This window comes from Sus scrofa, chromosome 9 (genome assembly GCF_000003025.6).
Source record: "Sus scrofa isolate TJ Tabasco breed Duroc chromosome 9, Sscrofa11.1, whole genome shotgun sequence".
NCBI classification, from domain to species: Eukaryota; Metazoa; Chordata; class Mammalia; order Artiodactyla; family Suidae; genus Sus; species Sus scrofa.
Window position 1 is genome coordinate 7,167,799 of NC_010451.4, and position 17,360 is coordinate 7,185,158.

The following is a 17,360-nucleotide window of genomic DNA, read 5'->3' on the forward strand; positions in this document are numbered from 1 at the left end:
ATTATCTGAGACATGATCGTTCCAATAAACTCTAAGCCCCCTCTGTCTCAGACATTCCGGGATTCCTGTATAAGTTCAAGCTTTGGGCCTTCGCTTCAGCCCCCCTCCTCCAGGAAGCCCTCTCAGAACATTCCCCCAACCCTTCACTTCCCCACGAGCCTCCTCCGGGCGGGGACCTTGTCTCTTCCTTCCTTCTCAACCCTGTAGGTACAGCAAAGAGCTGGACAAAGGTTTAGGGCAAATGTGGGGCAAGGTACCTACCACTCTGGGGAGCACGGCTGACAGGGCCTCTTTGACAGCCCGTTGCAAGCCCGCAACGTCGAGGACGGAGCCCAGATTCAGCAGCGCATCCTGGAAGAGAGGGAAGGGCGGTGAGGGCCTCTGCCCGACAAGCCCGGGCAGCCCCCCTGCCCAGGGGGCTGTGAACACAAACTCCCAGCTGAAACCAGAGCCCGAGGCGCTCAGACACGGGGGTCCCAGGACCTTAGGACCTCGGCAGCCACCAGTCTTAAAGCCCCAGAATGTCCACGTCCCTCATGGTATAGATGGGGAGCCTGGGACTCCGAGGAGCGCCAGGCACGGAGCAAAAACTCACAGCGAGTCAAGAGGTCAAGTCCAGACTAGAGCTCGGGTATCTTTTTTTCTTTCTTTCTGTAGGGCCACACCCACGGCCTATGGACGTTTCCAGGCTAGGGGTCAAATCAGAGCTATAGCTGCTGGCCCACACCACAGCCCCAGCAACGCTGGATTCGAGCTGCATCTGTGACCTACACCACAGCTCACAGCAACGCCAGATTCTTAACGCCCTGAGCGAGGCCAGGGATGGAACCTGCGTCCTCATGGATACTAGTTGGGCTCTAACCTACAAAGGGGACTCCCGGGCCCCAGATCTTATACGCTTGAGCCAAGGACAGCTCCGGCCTAGTGAAGAGAGCCCAAACTTCCGCATGACCACAAAGCCAACCCGGCCAACGCCCCCCCCCACCCCCCGCCAAATGTGAATCCCAGCGCCACTGTTTCTTAGCGGGGACACCTTGTTCATGTCGCTGAGCTCAGCCTTCTGTCTGTAACCGGGGGTGACTGAGGCTATCTCCCCCTCAGGCTGAGGCGAAGGTAAAATGACATTGAGTCCCAGAAGGGCGTCACGGGGTCCCCGCACAGCCTAGGTGCCCAGCTCAGCGTTTGCTTAATCTGGGTCCCACTTCCCCGAGGAGGGCAGTGACCTCGCATGGTCTCAGCCTAGCGAGGGACTGCAAGTGGCAGGAGTCTAAGCGGGGCAGGAGCCCACGGGACGGGAGAAACCCAGTCAGGCCAGCCCCGGGTGCGGGAGGAGGGCAAGAAATTGGGCAGCCTTCCTGCCGCAGGCACAGGCCTCGTCCTTGGAGAGCCGGAACCGAGACAAGGAAGCTCCCTGCTTCTCGCTCTATTAACTCGGCCAGAACCGTGGGGATCAAAGAGAAAGGTAACGGATCAGAGGATCTGGGGCCGAGGCCGGATCGTGACTCATACCCTCCTCTCAGCCGTGCCCTCCCCGCCAGCCCCTGGAAGTCCTGTCTGATGTCTTCCCTGTGGACGGCTGGGTCTGCGTCCAAACAGCAAAGTGATTCACGGTTTAAGATCTGAGCGCTGGTCTGGACTTGACCGCTTGACTCACCGTGAGTTTTTGCTCTGTCCCTGGCCCTTCTCAGAGTCCCAGCTCCCCATCTATACCATGAGGGACGTGGATGGGGCGGGGACATGGCCTGGCCCCATTCCTGTGAAAATCATAGGAGCCTGAGGGTCTGAGTGGACCCTCGGCTCAGCAGGAGCCCATGGCGTGAGCATGGCTGGTCATATATTACGATGCGAAGACTGCAGGCCGTATTCACAAAGAGCTGCTAACCCACGTCCACGGGCTGGTAGATCAGCCCCAGGGCACTGTGTCCCGGGTAAGGACAAGGTGAGACTCGTTCAGAGGAGGTGCCCACATAGAGGGACCTGGAAACCAAGTTGGGTGTGTGACTAAGCGTGGAGAATCCGGGTGTGCCCAGCCTGAAGCAGAACAGACCCCAGGGGCTCCGTCTCCAACATCTCAGGCTTTTCTGGGCAGGGGGACTGGACTCTATGGCCCAGGGACACCCTGGAGATCCAGAGGATTTCCCAGGAGGCTGGCCTTGGCCTCGTGGGATGAAAGACCTTCTTTCAGGCAGAGGCCACCAGGAGAGGGAGAGGGAATGAGCTCCCCATACCTGGAGGTATGCAAAAATAAGCTAGAGGCCCGTTTTTCAGAGAGGCTACGCAGGGGAGTCCTACATGGGGCTCCAGATTTCCCCCTTGTATCTTCTTGGCTTCACTTTGCTCCCCTACCCCTGTCTCACCCAGTCCCAGGTTCCAGGCCAGAGGGCAGCTGTGGGATTCCTCTCACTTGGCATCGCATCCCCAACCCCTAGCCTCCCTCTGATCCCTCCCGTGGCTCAAGGATGAAGACACATTTGGGTCCAGGGAGATACGTCTCTGTCCTTGGACATCAGAAGCTGCTGACTCCAAACACCACAATCTCCAAACTGGATCGATTGTCCTGTGACTCTTGGGCACTCCCTGTCACAGCTCACACCCCCTCCGCACCACGAACACCCATCCACGCAGCCATAGTCCATCCTAGCCTCCCAGAAACAGCCCAGCCTGCCTTCAGGCACCCTCCAGGTACACCCACACCTAGGCTCCCCTGGGTGCAGCTCCCAGGGCTCAGTAACAGCTGCACACAGAGTAAACACGTGGGCTATTGTGGCCTTTTGAGGTCAATTCTGCAGACTCAAGAGGGGAGGATCCAAATAATCCTGATATAAAGTCTCTGCCAACCCAGGCTCCCGAGACCAGGGCTCCCAGGGCCCAGCCCCAGAGGATGGGCTGGGTTAGGTCTGGTCCTCCCTTGAGGCAGCGGGGATGGACAAGCTAAGCCCTGAGGGGCCCTGCCCTCCAGCGGAGTTTCTGTGTGTCTCGTGGATGTTGGAGAAGGGGGACCAAAGCGATGGTGTGAGCGCTGATACTGGGGGAGAATTTTCTCAAAGCCACAGGCTTAGGACAACGAAGTCTCCCCATTTGACAGATGAGGAAACTGAGGCGCCAAAAGAAGCAACGCCCCCTCTGTGGTCAGCCAGCAGTCAGGGTGGAGCCAGGTCCAGAACCCAGGTCTCTGGATCTCCAGCCCCCGTCTTGCTCCTGCTCTGCACTGGACCCCCAGCTCCCTCCCCAGGAGGCTTAGAGAGAATGGTCTGTCCTTTGTTCTGATTGGTGGCTCCTCAACCTGCCCTTTTCTTGGATTGGGGGATACCCAGTCCTGCCCTTTACTGGAATTGGTGGGCGCCCGGCCGGCCTTTGTTTGGATTGGTCAGTTTTCTGTGACTCCTCAGGCTAAAGGCGGGACAAGGGTGGTGAGGGGGCAATGGGAAAGGAAACTTGGGGAGAACTGGTGCAGCAGGAGGGAGGGGGCCCCAAATGGGCTGGATGCAGCCATGGCTGATGGAGCCCGGGGCTCTCTGCTTGGCATCCTCTGTCCACACACCTCCTGGCCCTGCCCCGCTCTGCCCACCGCAGGAGTTGGGGGTGTTGAGTACAAGAACCCCAGCTGGGAGGGGCCACACCATACTTGGCCTTCAAGACTTACTCACAGGCCACTTTCCCCAGATCTCAAAGCAACTTCACCTCTTGCATCAACTCAGGGAGGAAATAGCTCGAATTCCAAAGCCCAGGAGGTCTGGGCTCAGAGGGGGGCTGAGTGGCTGCCCAGGGAGAAGAGGATCAATGGGGAGCAGCTGCGAATGGGACGTGGGACAAGTCCCAGTGTGGAGGCCCAGGTGGGGAACTAAGGAGGCTCAAGTCGAGGCTAGAACCCCAGAAGTCCTAAAAGATGAGCAACGGTCAAGTACAGGCAGCGCCATGCCTGCTCTCATGCATATCTGCGTGCATCACACCTACACACACAGCCTCACACACACACAGATAGGAACGTAACCCTGTGTACAGTGCACGCTTAAGTGTGCACTCAGGCATGTACACACACTCACTCACACACACAGCCAGCCTCAGGGTGGGGTGAAAGAGGTCACATTTCCTGCCCTCGCAGCTTTTTTGAACAAACATCGTTGGTATAAATATCAGCACAACAACCAGGCAATCTCCCAGACCCCAGAGGAGAATCTGTGTCGTGTATAAAAGTAGAGCAATTTCCAGTCCTGTCCCAGATTGTTGCCTGCGGAAGCCCTGTGAGGCCATAGCAGGCCCCTTTCCTCTTCTGAGCCTCAGTTTCCTCAATGAGTAAAAATGGGTCCTTCCAGCTTGCAACCTATAGGTCTATGATTCTGTGTGTGTGTGTGTGTGTGTGTGTGGGTGGGTGGCTGCACATGTGGCATGTGAAAGTTCCCAAGCCAAGGATCAAACCTGAGCCACAGCAGTGACAATGCCAAATCCTTAACCACTAGGTCACCAGGGAACTCCATTTTTGTCTCTTAATTCAATGAGGATGGGTGGATGGATATGCAAGTGGGTAGCAGTATGGAGGGAAGGAAGGAAGGAAAGATGGATGGATGGGCGGATAGATAAATGGATAAATGGATGGATAGATAAGTGGGTGGATGGATGGTTGGAAGGATGGATGGATGGATAAGTGGGTGGATGGATAAGTGGGTGGATGGATGGACGGATGGATGGATGGATAAGTGGGTGGATGGATGGATGGAAGGATGGATGGATGGATAAGTGGGTGGATGGATGGATGGATAAGTGGGTGGATGGATGGATGGAAGGATGGATGGATGGATAAGTGGGTGGATGGATGGATGGATAAGTGGGTGGATGGATGGTTGGAAGGATGGATGGATGGATAAGTGGGTGGATGGATAAGTGGGTGGATGGATGGACGGATGGATGGATGGATAAGTGGGTGGATGGATGGATGGATGGACGGACGGATAAATAAATGGATAAATGGATGGATGGATAAGTGGGTGGATGGATGGTGGGCAGGTGGATGGCTGGATGAAGGGGATGGTGCCTTCCCGCTTTCCCCAGATCCCCACCTGCAGCCCTGTGGTTGGAGGTAGGTCCACTCAGCACTATAGACAGGGCCATTCCCCATACACCCATCTTTCACTCCACACACCAACACAGGGGAGACTGTTCTGAGCGAGGGCGCCTCTGGGCACTGGGCCGGGATCAGCCTTCCTGCACTTGTTTGGGCAACGGGGAGAGGATCTGGACAAAATTACTCCTAACCCCTTAATGGATTATACGGAGCCACCAGCACAGGGACTGTTGGCCTTCTTAAAGGTCAGTGCCACTGTCACAAGCTGCTCTCCTGTCTTGTCTCCATGAGTCTTGATGTCTTTCCCCACCTCCATGAAGACACCTCCATGTCTTTCCCCTCCTATGACCCTTCCTGCTGTCTGGAACCCAGAGCCCACCCGCCCTCTCTGGAGGGAAACGCGGTGCCCCACGGGAGCCTAGAAAGGGAAAACATCAAACCCAACAGTCAGGTTCCTCCCGAGGCTCGTTATATGACTGGGACCGGCCATGCCTACTGCCTCATCCCACTGTACCTGTGCTGGGTGCCCTGGGTGTCCTGAGTGGGGACCCTCCTCTCTCACTGGGCTTTGGTGGCCTGATCTCCAAAGGGGGTCCTTCAAGATCCCCAGGACCTTGAGCCCCTCTCCCTCTCTGTTCCCTTTCCCTCCTCTGGGGCTGTCCCTGGCTCAGGCTCGGTCTCTCTGATCTCGCCCAGTGGGTCTCTCTCCTTCTTTCCATGCCTCCCCGAGTCGGCCTCCACCTCTGTCGCAGGCGGCCCTCCTGTCTGGTCTCCACGAGTCTTTTCCCACCTCCAAATCCTCTCTCCTCTCTGACGGCCTCTGCCCACTCCCTCCCCAAACCCCCGAGGCATGACCTTGAGAACTTAGGGAGAAAGCCCCCAACCCAAGAGGGCACCCATAGAACGAGGGAGCCCAGGAAGGGGGCCATGATGGGGGAGAGCAGAGGTGCCCCACAGATGCCACCTGCACACTCGCTTTGCTTCCCATCCTGGTGGGCATGATGCACCGTCTCTCCTCTTCCCAGAAAACAGCCTTCAAGGGCAAAGGAGCATCCCTGTCTTTGTGCCCAGAGTGTACCTGGCAAAGCTCCCCAAAGGAAGCCTCCTGGGGGCTCAGGCCAGAAAAGCTCCCCTGGGCTGGGCGTCGGCCCCCAGCCCGAGCCCAATCACCCCAAGCTTACTCTGTGACACTCACCACCCTCACAGCGCGCCTGGCCCCACATTCGGGAGACAGCAAGGAAGCCAGAGAGGCGGCCCCTCCCGCCCGCCTGCCCAGGCCTGCCACCTGCACAAGGAGCTGCCTCTGTGAATGACACTGGTGCCTCAAAGACGCGACAAGAGCTGCTCTTGCTTAAATACACCGACAACATCTGTGCTAGGATGTTGCAGCCCAAGACCTCCCCTCACAAGGCTGAGCTGGATCAGGGGCCGGAAAACAGAGGAAAGGGACTTGGTGGCCCTTGGGGACCTGACGTGAAGGAACCAGCAGGAGAGAGACCCAGGCCGCAGCTGGACAGGCTCACGTGCCAGTGCCCTGCTTGAGTGGGGCATCAGGCTTCGGGGAAGAAAAGGCACGTTTCTCAAGCACGTACTGAGCGTTCGAGGTGCCACCTGTGGTTCTCCAACTTGAATGAGCCCCAGAAGCCCCCAGAGGGCTTGGTGACATACAGGTTGCTGGCTCTGCCCCAGAGTTTCTGACAGTAGGTCTGGGATGAGGCCAAGAACTTGCATTTCCAGGAGTTCCCGTCGTGGCTCAGTGGTTAATGAATCCGACTAGGAACCATGAGGTTGTGGGTTCAATCCCTGCCCTTGCTCAGTGGGTTAAGGATCCGGCGTTGCCATAAGCTCTGGTGTAGGTCGCAGACGTGGCTCGGATCCCGCGTTGCTGTGGCTCTGGTGTAGGCTGGCAGCTACAGCTCCGATTAGACCCCTAGTCTGGGAACCTCCCATATACCGCGGGAGCAGCCGAAGAAATGGCAAAAAGACAAAAAAAAAAAAAAAAAGAACTTGCATTTCCAACACATGCCTAGACGATGCTGGGGCGGCTGGCCCAGGGACCACCCTTGGAGACCCCACGACACACATGCTCTAATCCTCCTCTGAAACCCGGGAGGCACCTGTCTTGACCACTGCATTCTGTGGATAAGGGTCAGAGGAGGGAGGCCTTGCTTGGGTGAGAAGGACCCAGCCCCTGGCAGCCAGTCCCTGCCAACACCACCACCTCATGGGGGGGACTCCTCGGGGAAGGTCCCAAAGGAAGGGAGAAGCAGGGGTCCTGGAAGGAGACAGTGAGGTGGGACCGTGCGGCGACACAGGACCAGGGTGTGTGGGAGGGGCCCCTTGGAGCGCAGGGGCCCAGTCCTAACGAAAGACCCCCCCCAGCCCGTCCTCTCCCTCTCCTCCCTCCTGCGTGCCCCTCTTCCGCTCCCTGCCCCTCGCAGACTCTGGCATCAGTTGTTACTCCAACAGGGCCGCGTCTCCAGCCTCCGAGCCACACTGGAGACACGTGCACTGTAGAATACACCTGAGCCCGCTCCTGGGCACCCCCGACCACCCCCCCACCAGCTGCCCGATGCGCTCGGCCCCCACCCTGTGGTCTCCTCGTCAGGATATAGTGAGAACGCTGCAGTAGCCGATATTCACAATAGCTCTGCCCAGCCCCGCCACCTGGTCCAAGCCAGTCGCGGCTTCTCCTCCAGCTCCGGCCTCCTAAAAAATGCCTTCCTGCCTGTCCCAGGCCCCCGGTTCCTCAAGGGCTAGGTTTGGGGGTGGATGAAGGAGGGGGAGGGGAGGGAGGTGGGGAAGGAAGGTAGGAATCGTATGAACAGTCGCTTCTCTGAGCGCCTGACTCCCGGGACCCCTCAGTCCCTTGCACAGGGTCGGGGTGCAGAAAGATGGGGAGAGGAGCATGGAGGGAGGCCAGAGCCACGTGAGGGATGGGGGAGACGGCCCGGGAGGCAGACAGCAGATCAAGGGGCCCAGGACCGGCTCGGGGGCTGCTCCCCCAACCCCGCGTCCCGCTGCCTCGTCTAGAGGGCAGAGCCGGTCGCGACCTCCACCCCCACAGCCTGAGCTCTGCTCGGCGACACCCCAGCCTTGCTCCTGAGCCCACGCGGGCTGTTAGGCACCGCCTCGTAGTCACAGGGAGGCAGACAGACGGAAACGCCTTGCTGGGAGTCAGTCACACCACAGAAGAGGAAGCTGGGCAGGAGGGAGGGGAGGGCCCTGTGCCCAGCGGTGTGTGAGGACAGGGGCTCTGCCCGGGGGTCTGTGCCCTGAGAAAGGGCTTGGGGAGCCTGGCCGGCCTTCAGCTCCGGGTTCCAGGACCCTTAATGTCTTCAAAGCCTCCTCAGCCTTACCCACTCCCATGGCCTTCATGGGGGGCTGGGAGCTGGACAAACAACTCCGGGAGCCTCTGAGAGGCGGGCGCAGTGGCCCACGTGGCTGGGAGGATGGCGCTGAGTGACCGGCGGGATCAGTGTCACGAAAGAGTTTATGCCTCTCAGGAAATGATGGCCAAGGGAACGAGTGGAGACATGCATGAATGAACGAATGAATGAAAGAGTGAATGAATGAACGAATGAGTGAATGAACGAATGAACCAACGAGTGAATGAACAAACGAATGAACGAATGAATGAATGAAAGATTGAAAGAACAAGTGAATGAATGAACAAACGAAGGAACGAATGAATGAGTGAATGAACGAATGAACAGATGAATGAATGAATGAATGAATGAATGAACGAACGAAAGAATGAATGAACGAGTGAATGGGTGACTGGCCTCCCTTCTCTGGCTTCCCTCCGGGAACATTTTGTCATTGCCCCCCTTCCCGGGCAAATCTGAGCCTCCCACCCAGGGCTCTTCCAGCCCTGGGCTCCCCTTGATGGTGCGGCGTGCGGAACTGCCGCTCCTGTGGGTCGGGCCCCCTCCTCAGACCCGGGGCTCCTACAGGGCAGAGCCGGGTCCTCCTCCCCCCAGGGACCCCAGTGTCACGCAGCCCACCACAGGTGTCAGGAGGCGTCTGCTGAGCTATAAAATGATTGGCACTTCTGAGTGCCCGGGGCCGTCGGGCTGTTGGGCTGTATGCCATCAGTGAGCAGAGGGGTGGACCCCACGAGCCCTGGAGGCCCCCAGGCCGGGAAGACAACGGAACCCTCTCAAAGTCTCCCAAGGCTGGCGCACTGACTGTCTTAAAGGAGCCTCAGGAACGACGATGACTTGTGCTGAGAATTCTGGCGACCTTTCCAAGGCCGCTCTGCAGGCCAGGAGGCCCTTCTGCCTCAGAATCACCCCCCGGTGCCCACAGGGGAGCAGACAGCGTGTCAGGAGGGAGGGGCTCTTCCCCGAGGGGAGCACTGTCCTTATCACCTTCTTTCATGAGTGAGGGCCCCTCCTCCAGGCAGCCTACCTGGGTGGGTCACTTGTCCTCCTCCTGAAAATTCCCGCAGGGCCAGAGTTTACAGGGCCCTCGGAGTCCAGTTCCCAGCTGGACGGGTAAGGCTAAGGCCAGGAGAGGCGGGAAAGGACATGCCAGGGTCTCGCCTGGACTCAGGAGGCTGTTGCCCCAGGCCAGAGCCCTTCAGGACACCCCTCGCTGCTGTTTGTCGTAGGGGTCCCTCCAGTCCCCCACCTGGGCCAGCGGGTGGGCTGAGCCCCTCTCAGATGCCAGGTGACGCTGAGTGTCTCCCTCCAGGCCAGGGGCAGGGCCTCGGGTCTCTCCCTCTGAGTCAGACACGGTGCCCACAGTGGGAGGGCAATGCTGGATGGCACCTGCCTGGCGTGGGGTCAGCGAGGGCCTGCAGAGGGCAGGGGGAAGGGCCAGCCTGGAGAGGGGCTGGCGGGGGTGACGCAAAGGCGGGCCTGGCAGAGCGTCTCCTCCAGCGCGAGACGGAGAGCAGGGCACAGGGGGGCTGCCCGTGCCGGGGACTCTCCCCCGCTCTGACCTGAGCTCTCTGTTTCCCTCTCAGCGTGTCTGTGCACCCCATGCTCCTTCTACTCTGGTGTGTGTCTCCCCCGCAGCCTCCCTGCTGGCTACCATGACTGTATTTGGCTCTGTTTTCAGGGCCTGGCCCATCCTGGCTGTTCCCCAAATCCTGGGGTTGGGGGGTGCTAAGGGAAAAAGCCTGGGACAGAGATAAGGACCGACTCAGAGGCAGAGGGACAGACCTAAGAGCCCGGAGGGGACGCTGGGGATGGGGCTGGCCGGGGTCAGAAGCCTCCCCAGCCCCAAGGGGAAGGCCCTGGGGACCCAGCCAGAGCCAGAGGGAGGAGTGGGGTCGGCCGCTCCCTCTGCCCTGGCTCCTGGCCCCCTTCCCCTGAAGGAATGCAGGGGCGCTTTCGTCCTTCCTAAAAATAGCTCCACTGTACTGGGGGTTGGAATGAGAAATCTGGGCAGCCTTCATCTCAGGCCCGCCCCCTGCCTCTGGGCTCCCACCCACTCTGTGCCCCAGAGTAGGGGCATCTCTGAGCACCCCCCCTCCTCTGCCTGCAGCGGGTCTGGCTGTATCCCTCCCTGGCAGAGGACTGCTGTGGCCCCCAGGCCTCAGGATCTGCTCTGAGCTCCCAGTTGTGTAGGAGTTGTTCGTAAATCACACAGCACCTCAGAGGCGCCAGCGCTGTTCCTACTGAGGCCCCAGGCCGGGCCCCAAGCTCTAGCCTCTTCCCAATCTCTTTTCTTCTGTCTTTTGACAGAGAGCTCAGGTCAGAGCCAGGGAGAGCCCCCTGGCACCCGTGGCATATGGAGGTTCCCAGACTAGGGGTCTAATCAGAGCTATAGCCGCTGGCCTACGCTACAGCCACAGCAACACGGGATCAGAGCCGCATCTGTGACCTACACCACAGCTCACGCCAACACTGGATCCTTAACCCACTGAGCAAGGCCAGGGATCGAACCCGCAACCCCATGGTTCCTAGTTGGATTCGTTTCTGCTGCACCACAACGGGAACTCCCCCCAGTCTCTGACTGTGCTCCCCACGCCCTTATCCCCCCACTTCCAGGCCTTGGCTCCTCCATCTCCATTTCCAGCCCCGAGGTGTCCTCTCTTGTCCCTCCTGTCCCCCAGGCCAGGTGCTCTCAGCCCCATCTCCCCTCCACTGCTCCCCTTGGCGGGTCAGCAAGGGCTGGGCCCCCCACGAGACGTAAGCACAGACACTGCAGGCCTGGGGCCCACGCCCGTGCCTCGAACCCTGGACCCTCTCGGGCCCTCCATCTCCCCACCCCGCTCTGGTTCTCCCTCTGCACCCCGCGCCTGGAACGTCCCTCGGCTCCAGTCTCTGGGGAAAGGACCATCCAGCCTCACCTCCTCTCTGCCTCCATTTCTCAGACGGGGGAACCAAGCCCCAGAGAGGGGAGGGGAGGAGGGGGGGCCCTGCAGCCACGGAGCTGCCCATGGGCCTGCGTCACACTGCCTCCTCTGCAGGGACCCAACAGCGGGGCTCCAGGGCCCGGGCCAGGCTCCTCGCGACCCACCGCCCCACCCAGCCCGCCGGGCAGGAGGCTGGCCTCCAACCTTATTTGCCTTTGGAGGGCCCGGCAAGCCGGAGAGCAAACATCCGGGATCTGCGGAGCTTCTCCTGCTCTCCCGCCTCATATCCCAGGGTCCGGGAGCCACTGAGCGCGTGCCCCCCCCACAAACACACACAGAGGGAGCCCAGGGCCAGGTGACCATGCCAGCCCGGGAGATCTCATAAGGTTGCTGTGCCTGCGAATCTGCTCAGGTCCTGAAGAGACAGCGGTGTCGCCAGACCTTACATTTCGTCTCAGAAATGAACACTAAACTCTTTTGTGTGACTTTTTTTTTTTTAGTGTCTTTTTTTTTTTTTTTTTTTTTTTTTTTCTCTTTTACGGCAGCACCTGCAGCATATGGAGGTTCCCAGGCTAGGGGTCCAATCGGAGCTGCAGGTGCAGGCCACAGCCACAGCTGCAGCCACAGCAACACCAGATCTGAGCCACATCAGCGACCTATACCACAGCCTGTGGCAACGCTGGATTCTTAACCCACTGAGCTGGGCCAGGGATTGGACCTGTGTCCTCACAGACACTATGTGGGGTTCTTAACTTACAGAGCCACAATGAGAACTCCTTGTGCGACTTTTCTGATTGCAAAATTCTGCATACACTCGTCATAACTGCCTCTTTCCCCCCACTTTGCAGGGAGCTCCTGCTTTGCTGGTGACCTGCCCATTAGCTGTCCGTAATGCATGTCCCCATGGGCCATCATGTGACCACAGCCCAAGAAGTCCCTTGGGTCCGTAGCAGGATGTCACACAGCATGTGGGTCTGTGACTGTGGGAGAATGCGTGTGAGAGTGTAAATGCGTGAGCACCCCGAGACCACATCTGTGCACGAGCCGTCTGCGTGTGCAGGTGCCCAGGATGTGATGTGGGTTGTTCACGCCCACGTGAGCCTGGGTGTGAGCAGGGAGCGTGTAGTTGTGTCTGCAGGACTGTGAGTACACCCGTGGCTGATTTCATGTGCGAACCAGTGAATGGGTTTATGGCTGGTGGCTGGCAGCGGCACTTGTGAGGGATCTGAGTCTCCTTCCCTGGGCGCCCCATCACCTCTGCTCTCGTCCCTACCCTGCCACGTGTCACTGTGTGGCACTGGACAAGTTCCCCTTCCTGGGCTCCGTTTCCTCATCTATAAAATGGTGCCTTCTCCCAGAGCCACTAAGAAGCCTAAGCTATTCCCAGCAGGGGGTGAAGCCACCTCTGCGCAAGTTACAAAGAGGTGACCCCAACCCTCTGGGCAAATGCAGCCTGAGAGGCGAGGATTGGCTGGGGTGGCGGGGAGTAAGCCGGGTCTCGGCGCCGCCCTGCCTCTGCTGGAGCCCTGTGCCAGCAAGGTACAACCTGAGAGGTGAGAAGCTGCGGTCCTGCAGGTGAGCAAGAACTAGCAGCCTCCTTTCTTCCCACCCCAGCTGCAGGTACGCAGCCCGGGAATAGAGGGTCTCTGATGTGTGCCAGGCTCTGAGGACACCCACCCCCTGCCATCTTCCCCTGGGACTCTGTCGCCTTCACCCAGGCCACCCTGCCCTCTCCAATGCACAAGAGGAGGTCCTCCTAGAAGCCATGAAGGAGACTGGCAGGCCAAGGATGGGGGGGGCAGCAGAGGCTCAGAAACCCACTCTCCACACCGCTGCCCAGCTGCGCTGTGAGACAGGGAGACTGTGACCTGGAGGGGGCCACGGAGGAGACTCTCCCAGGGACAGAGCTCAACCCAGCCAGTCCAACCCAGTCTCAAGACCTCGGTCGTGGAGCTGGGGAGACCCAAGCTCTGAACCGCATTGGCTCCGGAATGGAGCCCAAGGGAGTAGGTGTGGCTCCCAAGGGACAGGCTCTTCCAGACCCGAGTCCTCAGCTGTTGGCGAGGATCCCCTCCCCCCACCCCCGGGCCACCCACCGGGGCCAGATTCCCTGCTGGTGTGATTAACCGAATTATGGCATTTTTTCTTGAGCAAATTGCATCGGCCTAATTGAATGAGGCTGCAGGAGCCGGGGCTGGAGGCTGACAGTGGGTGAGGATGGCAGGAGCCGGGAGAGGAGGGGCTGGGAACAAGTTGGGGGGGGTGCTGACAATGCTGGGCAGCAGGGCACAGAAGGGGTGAGAGAGGGAGGGGGAGGGCTGTGGGCACAGAGCACATCACTCACTCGGGGCACGCCGCCTGCACACCCACTGAGCTCCCGCCACACAGGGCGCCTGGGCACAGGGATGTGACAGGCGCTCTTCCCAAGAGACCACTGAGCATTCGTTTAGTGCCAAGCACTGCATTCACTTAAAAGCACCGTTTCAGGTAATCCTCCCAACAGCCCCAGTTTACACTTGAGGGAACTGAGGCTCAAAAGATGAAATGACTTTTGCTAAATGTCAGAGCCAGATGGGGCCGTCTGACACCACAGCCTTTGCTCTCACCGGGTACCTGTGGCACCCCACTGCCAGGCTCCCAGCCCGCCTCCAGGAAGCCTTCCTGGGGCCTCACGCCCTCTCATACTTGGGCCCAGATGCCATTTCTGTCCCCACTCCCCTTCGGCCACTCTGCGATGTCTGTCCTTTGTCTGATGGTCAGCAGCTGAGGCTGGGGCTCATCTGACACCATCGCACACCCCCCCCATCACTCACAGAGCACCCATGACCTCTCTCCTTCCCACGCAGCATCCACTCCGTGTCACAGTCATCGCCTCAGGGTGACACACAGGGACAGCATCGCTGCCACCTTCACCTGGCATGTCCCACATACTCAACGACACATTTCACAGTACCCATCATGTCACACATCACTGAGTGTCACAGAGCCACACAGGGTGAGAAACTATGACTTTCACCCTCACTCGGGGTGGCCCACCCTCAGTGTCACACACCGTGTTCCCAAGGTCCCCGGTGCCACCCTCACACAGCCTCATACACACAGTTCCCAGCGGGCTCTGTGTTGCACCGTCTCATTTGCAGTGTCATCCAGGACTTTTGACCTTAACATATCCACCTTTGCTGAAATGACATCATGTCTGAGATGTGCATGAAAATTCTTCAGCAAAGAAACCAATAAAATGGGAGAAAATACTTGCACATCATATATCCGAAGAGGGGCAAACATCTAGAATACGTGAAGCAGTCCTGCAGCTCAACCCCAACATAAACAAACAACCTGATTTTAAAATGGGAGGCCTTCAATAGACATTTCCCGAAAGCAGATGTACGAATGGCCAACAGGCACCCAAAAAGATGCTCGGCCTCACTAATCACTGGGACATGCAAATTAAAACCACAATGAGATGCCAGCTCAGACCTCTCAGGATGACTGCTATGAAGAAAAAAGAGAAAAAAACAGAAAATCAGTGCTGGCGAAGATGTGGAGAAACCGGAACCCTAGCACGCTGTTGGAGGGGATGCAAAATGGTACAGCTGCTAGGAAAGACAGGATGGTGGTTCCTCAAAAATTAAAGACAAAATTAGCATAGGATCCAGCAATCCCACTTCTGCGTATGTACCCGAAAGACCCGAAAGCAGCATCTTAACGAGATATTGGTACACCCAGGTTCACGGCCGCCTTATTCATAAAAGTCAGAAAAGGGAAGTAACCCAAACGTCCATCAGTGGCTGAATAAACAAAATGTGGTTTAATGGTGAAATATTACTCAGCCTCGAAAAGGAAGGAAATTCTGATATAAGTTACAACACACCAGGGGTGACCCTTGAGGATATTATGCTGCATGAAATGTCAGTCATGAAAGCATACACACTGCATGACTCCATTTATATGAGGCACTAGGATATTCAGATTCATAGAAAGTAGAATAGAGGTTACCGGGACTGGGGGGAGGGGGAGTCGTTTAATGAGTATACTTTTCGGTTATGAAAAATGAAAGAAGTTCTGGAAAAAGGTTGCATGGTGACATGAATACCACGGAACTCTGCATTTTAAAATGGTTACAACAGGGAATTCCCTGGTGATCTAGTGGGTAGGGTTTGGGGCCCTCATCCCTGCAGCATCACGGCATCTCTGCAGCGCTGAGACGCGAGTTAGGGACTCAGTGTTGCTGCAGTGACAACCTATGCTGCAGGTGGAAACTGATCCCTGGCCCAGGAACTCCATATGCCACAGGGAGGCCAAAAAAGAAAAAGAAAAAAAAAAATACTAATAAAGTACTTTCAGAAGGGGAAAAAAAAACAGAGGGGTAGATGAGCTAAGTATATCTAAATCTTAATAACTGTTCGACTTCGGTGATGAGTACATGGCAAGCTTATTGCATTATTCTCCCTACTCTCATGTGTTTAAAATATTCCGTAATAAAAACAATTGTACTCTCCCCTGACCTCACATCTCTTTGCAGCAACCATGCTTCTCCGCATCCTTCACAGCCAAAGGTCTCCAAAGGGCTGACGATGCTGTCTTTACCTCCCTGGCCACCCACCCAGGCCATCGGGCTTCTGGCCCCACCATCACCCATGTGGCTCTAGTCAGGCTAATTGGTGCATGTCGCCCAGCCCAGCATAATCTCCTTGTTCCCGCCTTACCTGATGGCCCTCCCGCACCAGCATCCCTTCCCAGTGAATCTCTCCCCTGGGGCGACTGCCGGCTGGTCTCCTCCACCTCCCTAGCTGCCCCGCCTCTGCTCCCTTCATTTCAGGGCTCACCCCTCCATCGTCCACTCACTACGCCCTCTCCCTAGGTCACCCCAGCCAGGTCCATGGTTTAATAAACCAGCCCTGGAGTTCCTGTCGTGGCTCAGCAGAAAGAGAATCTGACCAGCATCCATAAGGACGCAGGTTCAATCCCTGGCCTCGCTCAGAGGGTTAAGGATCCGGTATTGCCGTGAGCTGTGGTGTAGGTCGCAGATGTGGCTCAAATCTGGTGTTGCTGTGGCTGTGGCGTAGGACGGCAGCTACAGCTCCAATTAGACCCCTAGCCTGGGAACATCTATATGCCGTGGGTGCGGCCCTAAAATGACATAAAATAAAATAAAACAAACCAGACCTGCCTGCTAAGCACCAAATCTATCCCCAGCCTGGCCTCTGCTGCCCACTGGAAACTCCGCCTAGCATCCAAAGCAGGTCTCAGGTGTCGTCTCCCATCCCGCTGAGCCTGACCTTCCCCCAGTCCCCACGCAGCCCAGTAACATCCCCACCAACCATCGCTTGGCTCTTCACGCCCGAGCCATCCTCTGTTCTTCCTCCCGGTCCAGTCTCTGATCCATCAGCAAGTTCCGTCATTTCTCTTTGCAAATATCTCCAAAGTCTGTCCATGTCTCTCCAGCTCTTCTTGCAGTCCCCCAGCCCGGGCACCACCACCATCTCCTGCCTGGGCGGCTGCAGTGGCCTCCACTTGTCTGCCCGCCTCCTCTCAGCGCCTCCGAACAATCCCCCACGTATACACACTGCAGCCGGAGCAATCTTTCAAAATCATAAATTGGACCTTGGCGTTCCCATCATGGTGCAGTGGAAAGGAATCTGACTAGGAACCATGAGGGTGGGTTCGATCCCTGGCCTCGCTCAGTGGGTTAAGGATCCAGCATTGCCGTGAGCTGTGGTGTAGGTCAGATGCGGCTTGGATCCTGCGTTGCTGTGGCTGTGGTGTAGGCCGACAGCTATAGCTCGGATTCTACCCCTAGTCTGGGAACCTCCATATGACATGGGTGCAGCCCTAAAAAGCAAAAAAAAAAATTAAAAAAATAAAAAATAAATAAATTGGACCTTGTCACTTCCCTGCCTGAAGCCATCGGCGCCTTCCCACGAGAGCATCACACACGGGGTCGTGTGCTTACATTTCACATTGTCACAACCATCACGCACAGCATCACAC

The 17,360-nt window shown here is 57.7% G+C and overlaps 1 protein-coding gene and 1 non-coding gene across 7 annotated transcripts in view; both read right to left on the minus strand.

Moving 5' to 3' along the window:
* PDE2A (phosphodiesterase 2A) overlaps nt 1–17,360 on the minus strand; it is a 91,330-nt gene that overhangs the window by 31,162 nt on the left and 42,808 nt on the right. For all 6 annotated transcript variants that reach the window (XM_003482557.4, XM_013999451.2, XM_021102285.1 and 3 more), the window contains one exon: nt 262–351. In XM_003482557.4, the coding sequence (XP_003482605.1) occupies nt 262–351 (90 nt within the window). The remainder of the gene's footprint in view (nt 1–261; nt 352–17,360) is intronic.
* On the minus strand, nt 7,516–7,583 carry MIR139 (microRNA 139). Its single transcript, NR_038505.1, has one exon. It is a non-coding gene; the product is annotated as a microRNA 139 (primary transcript).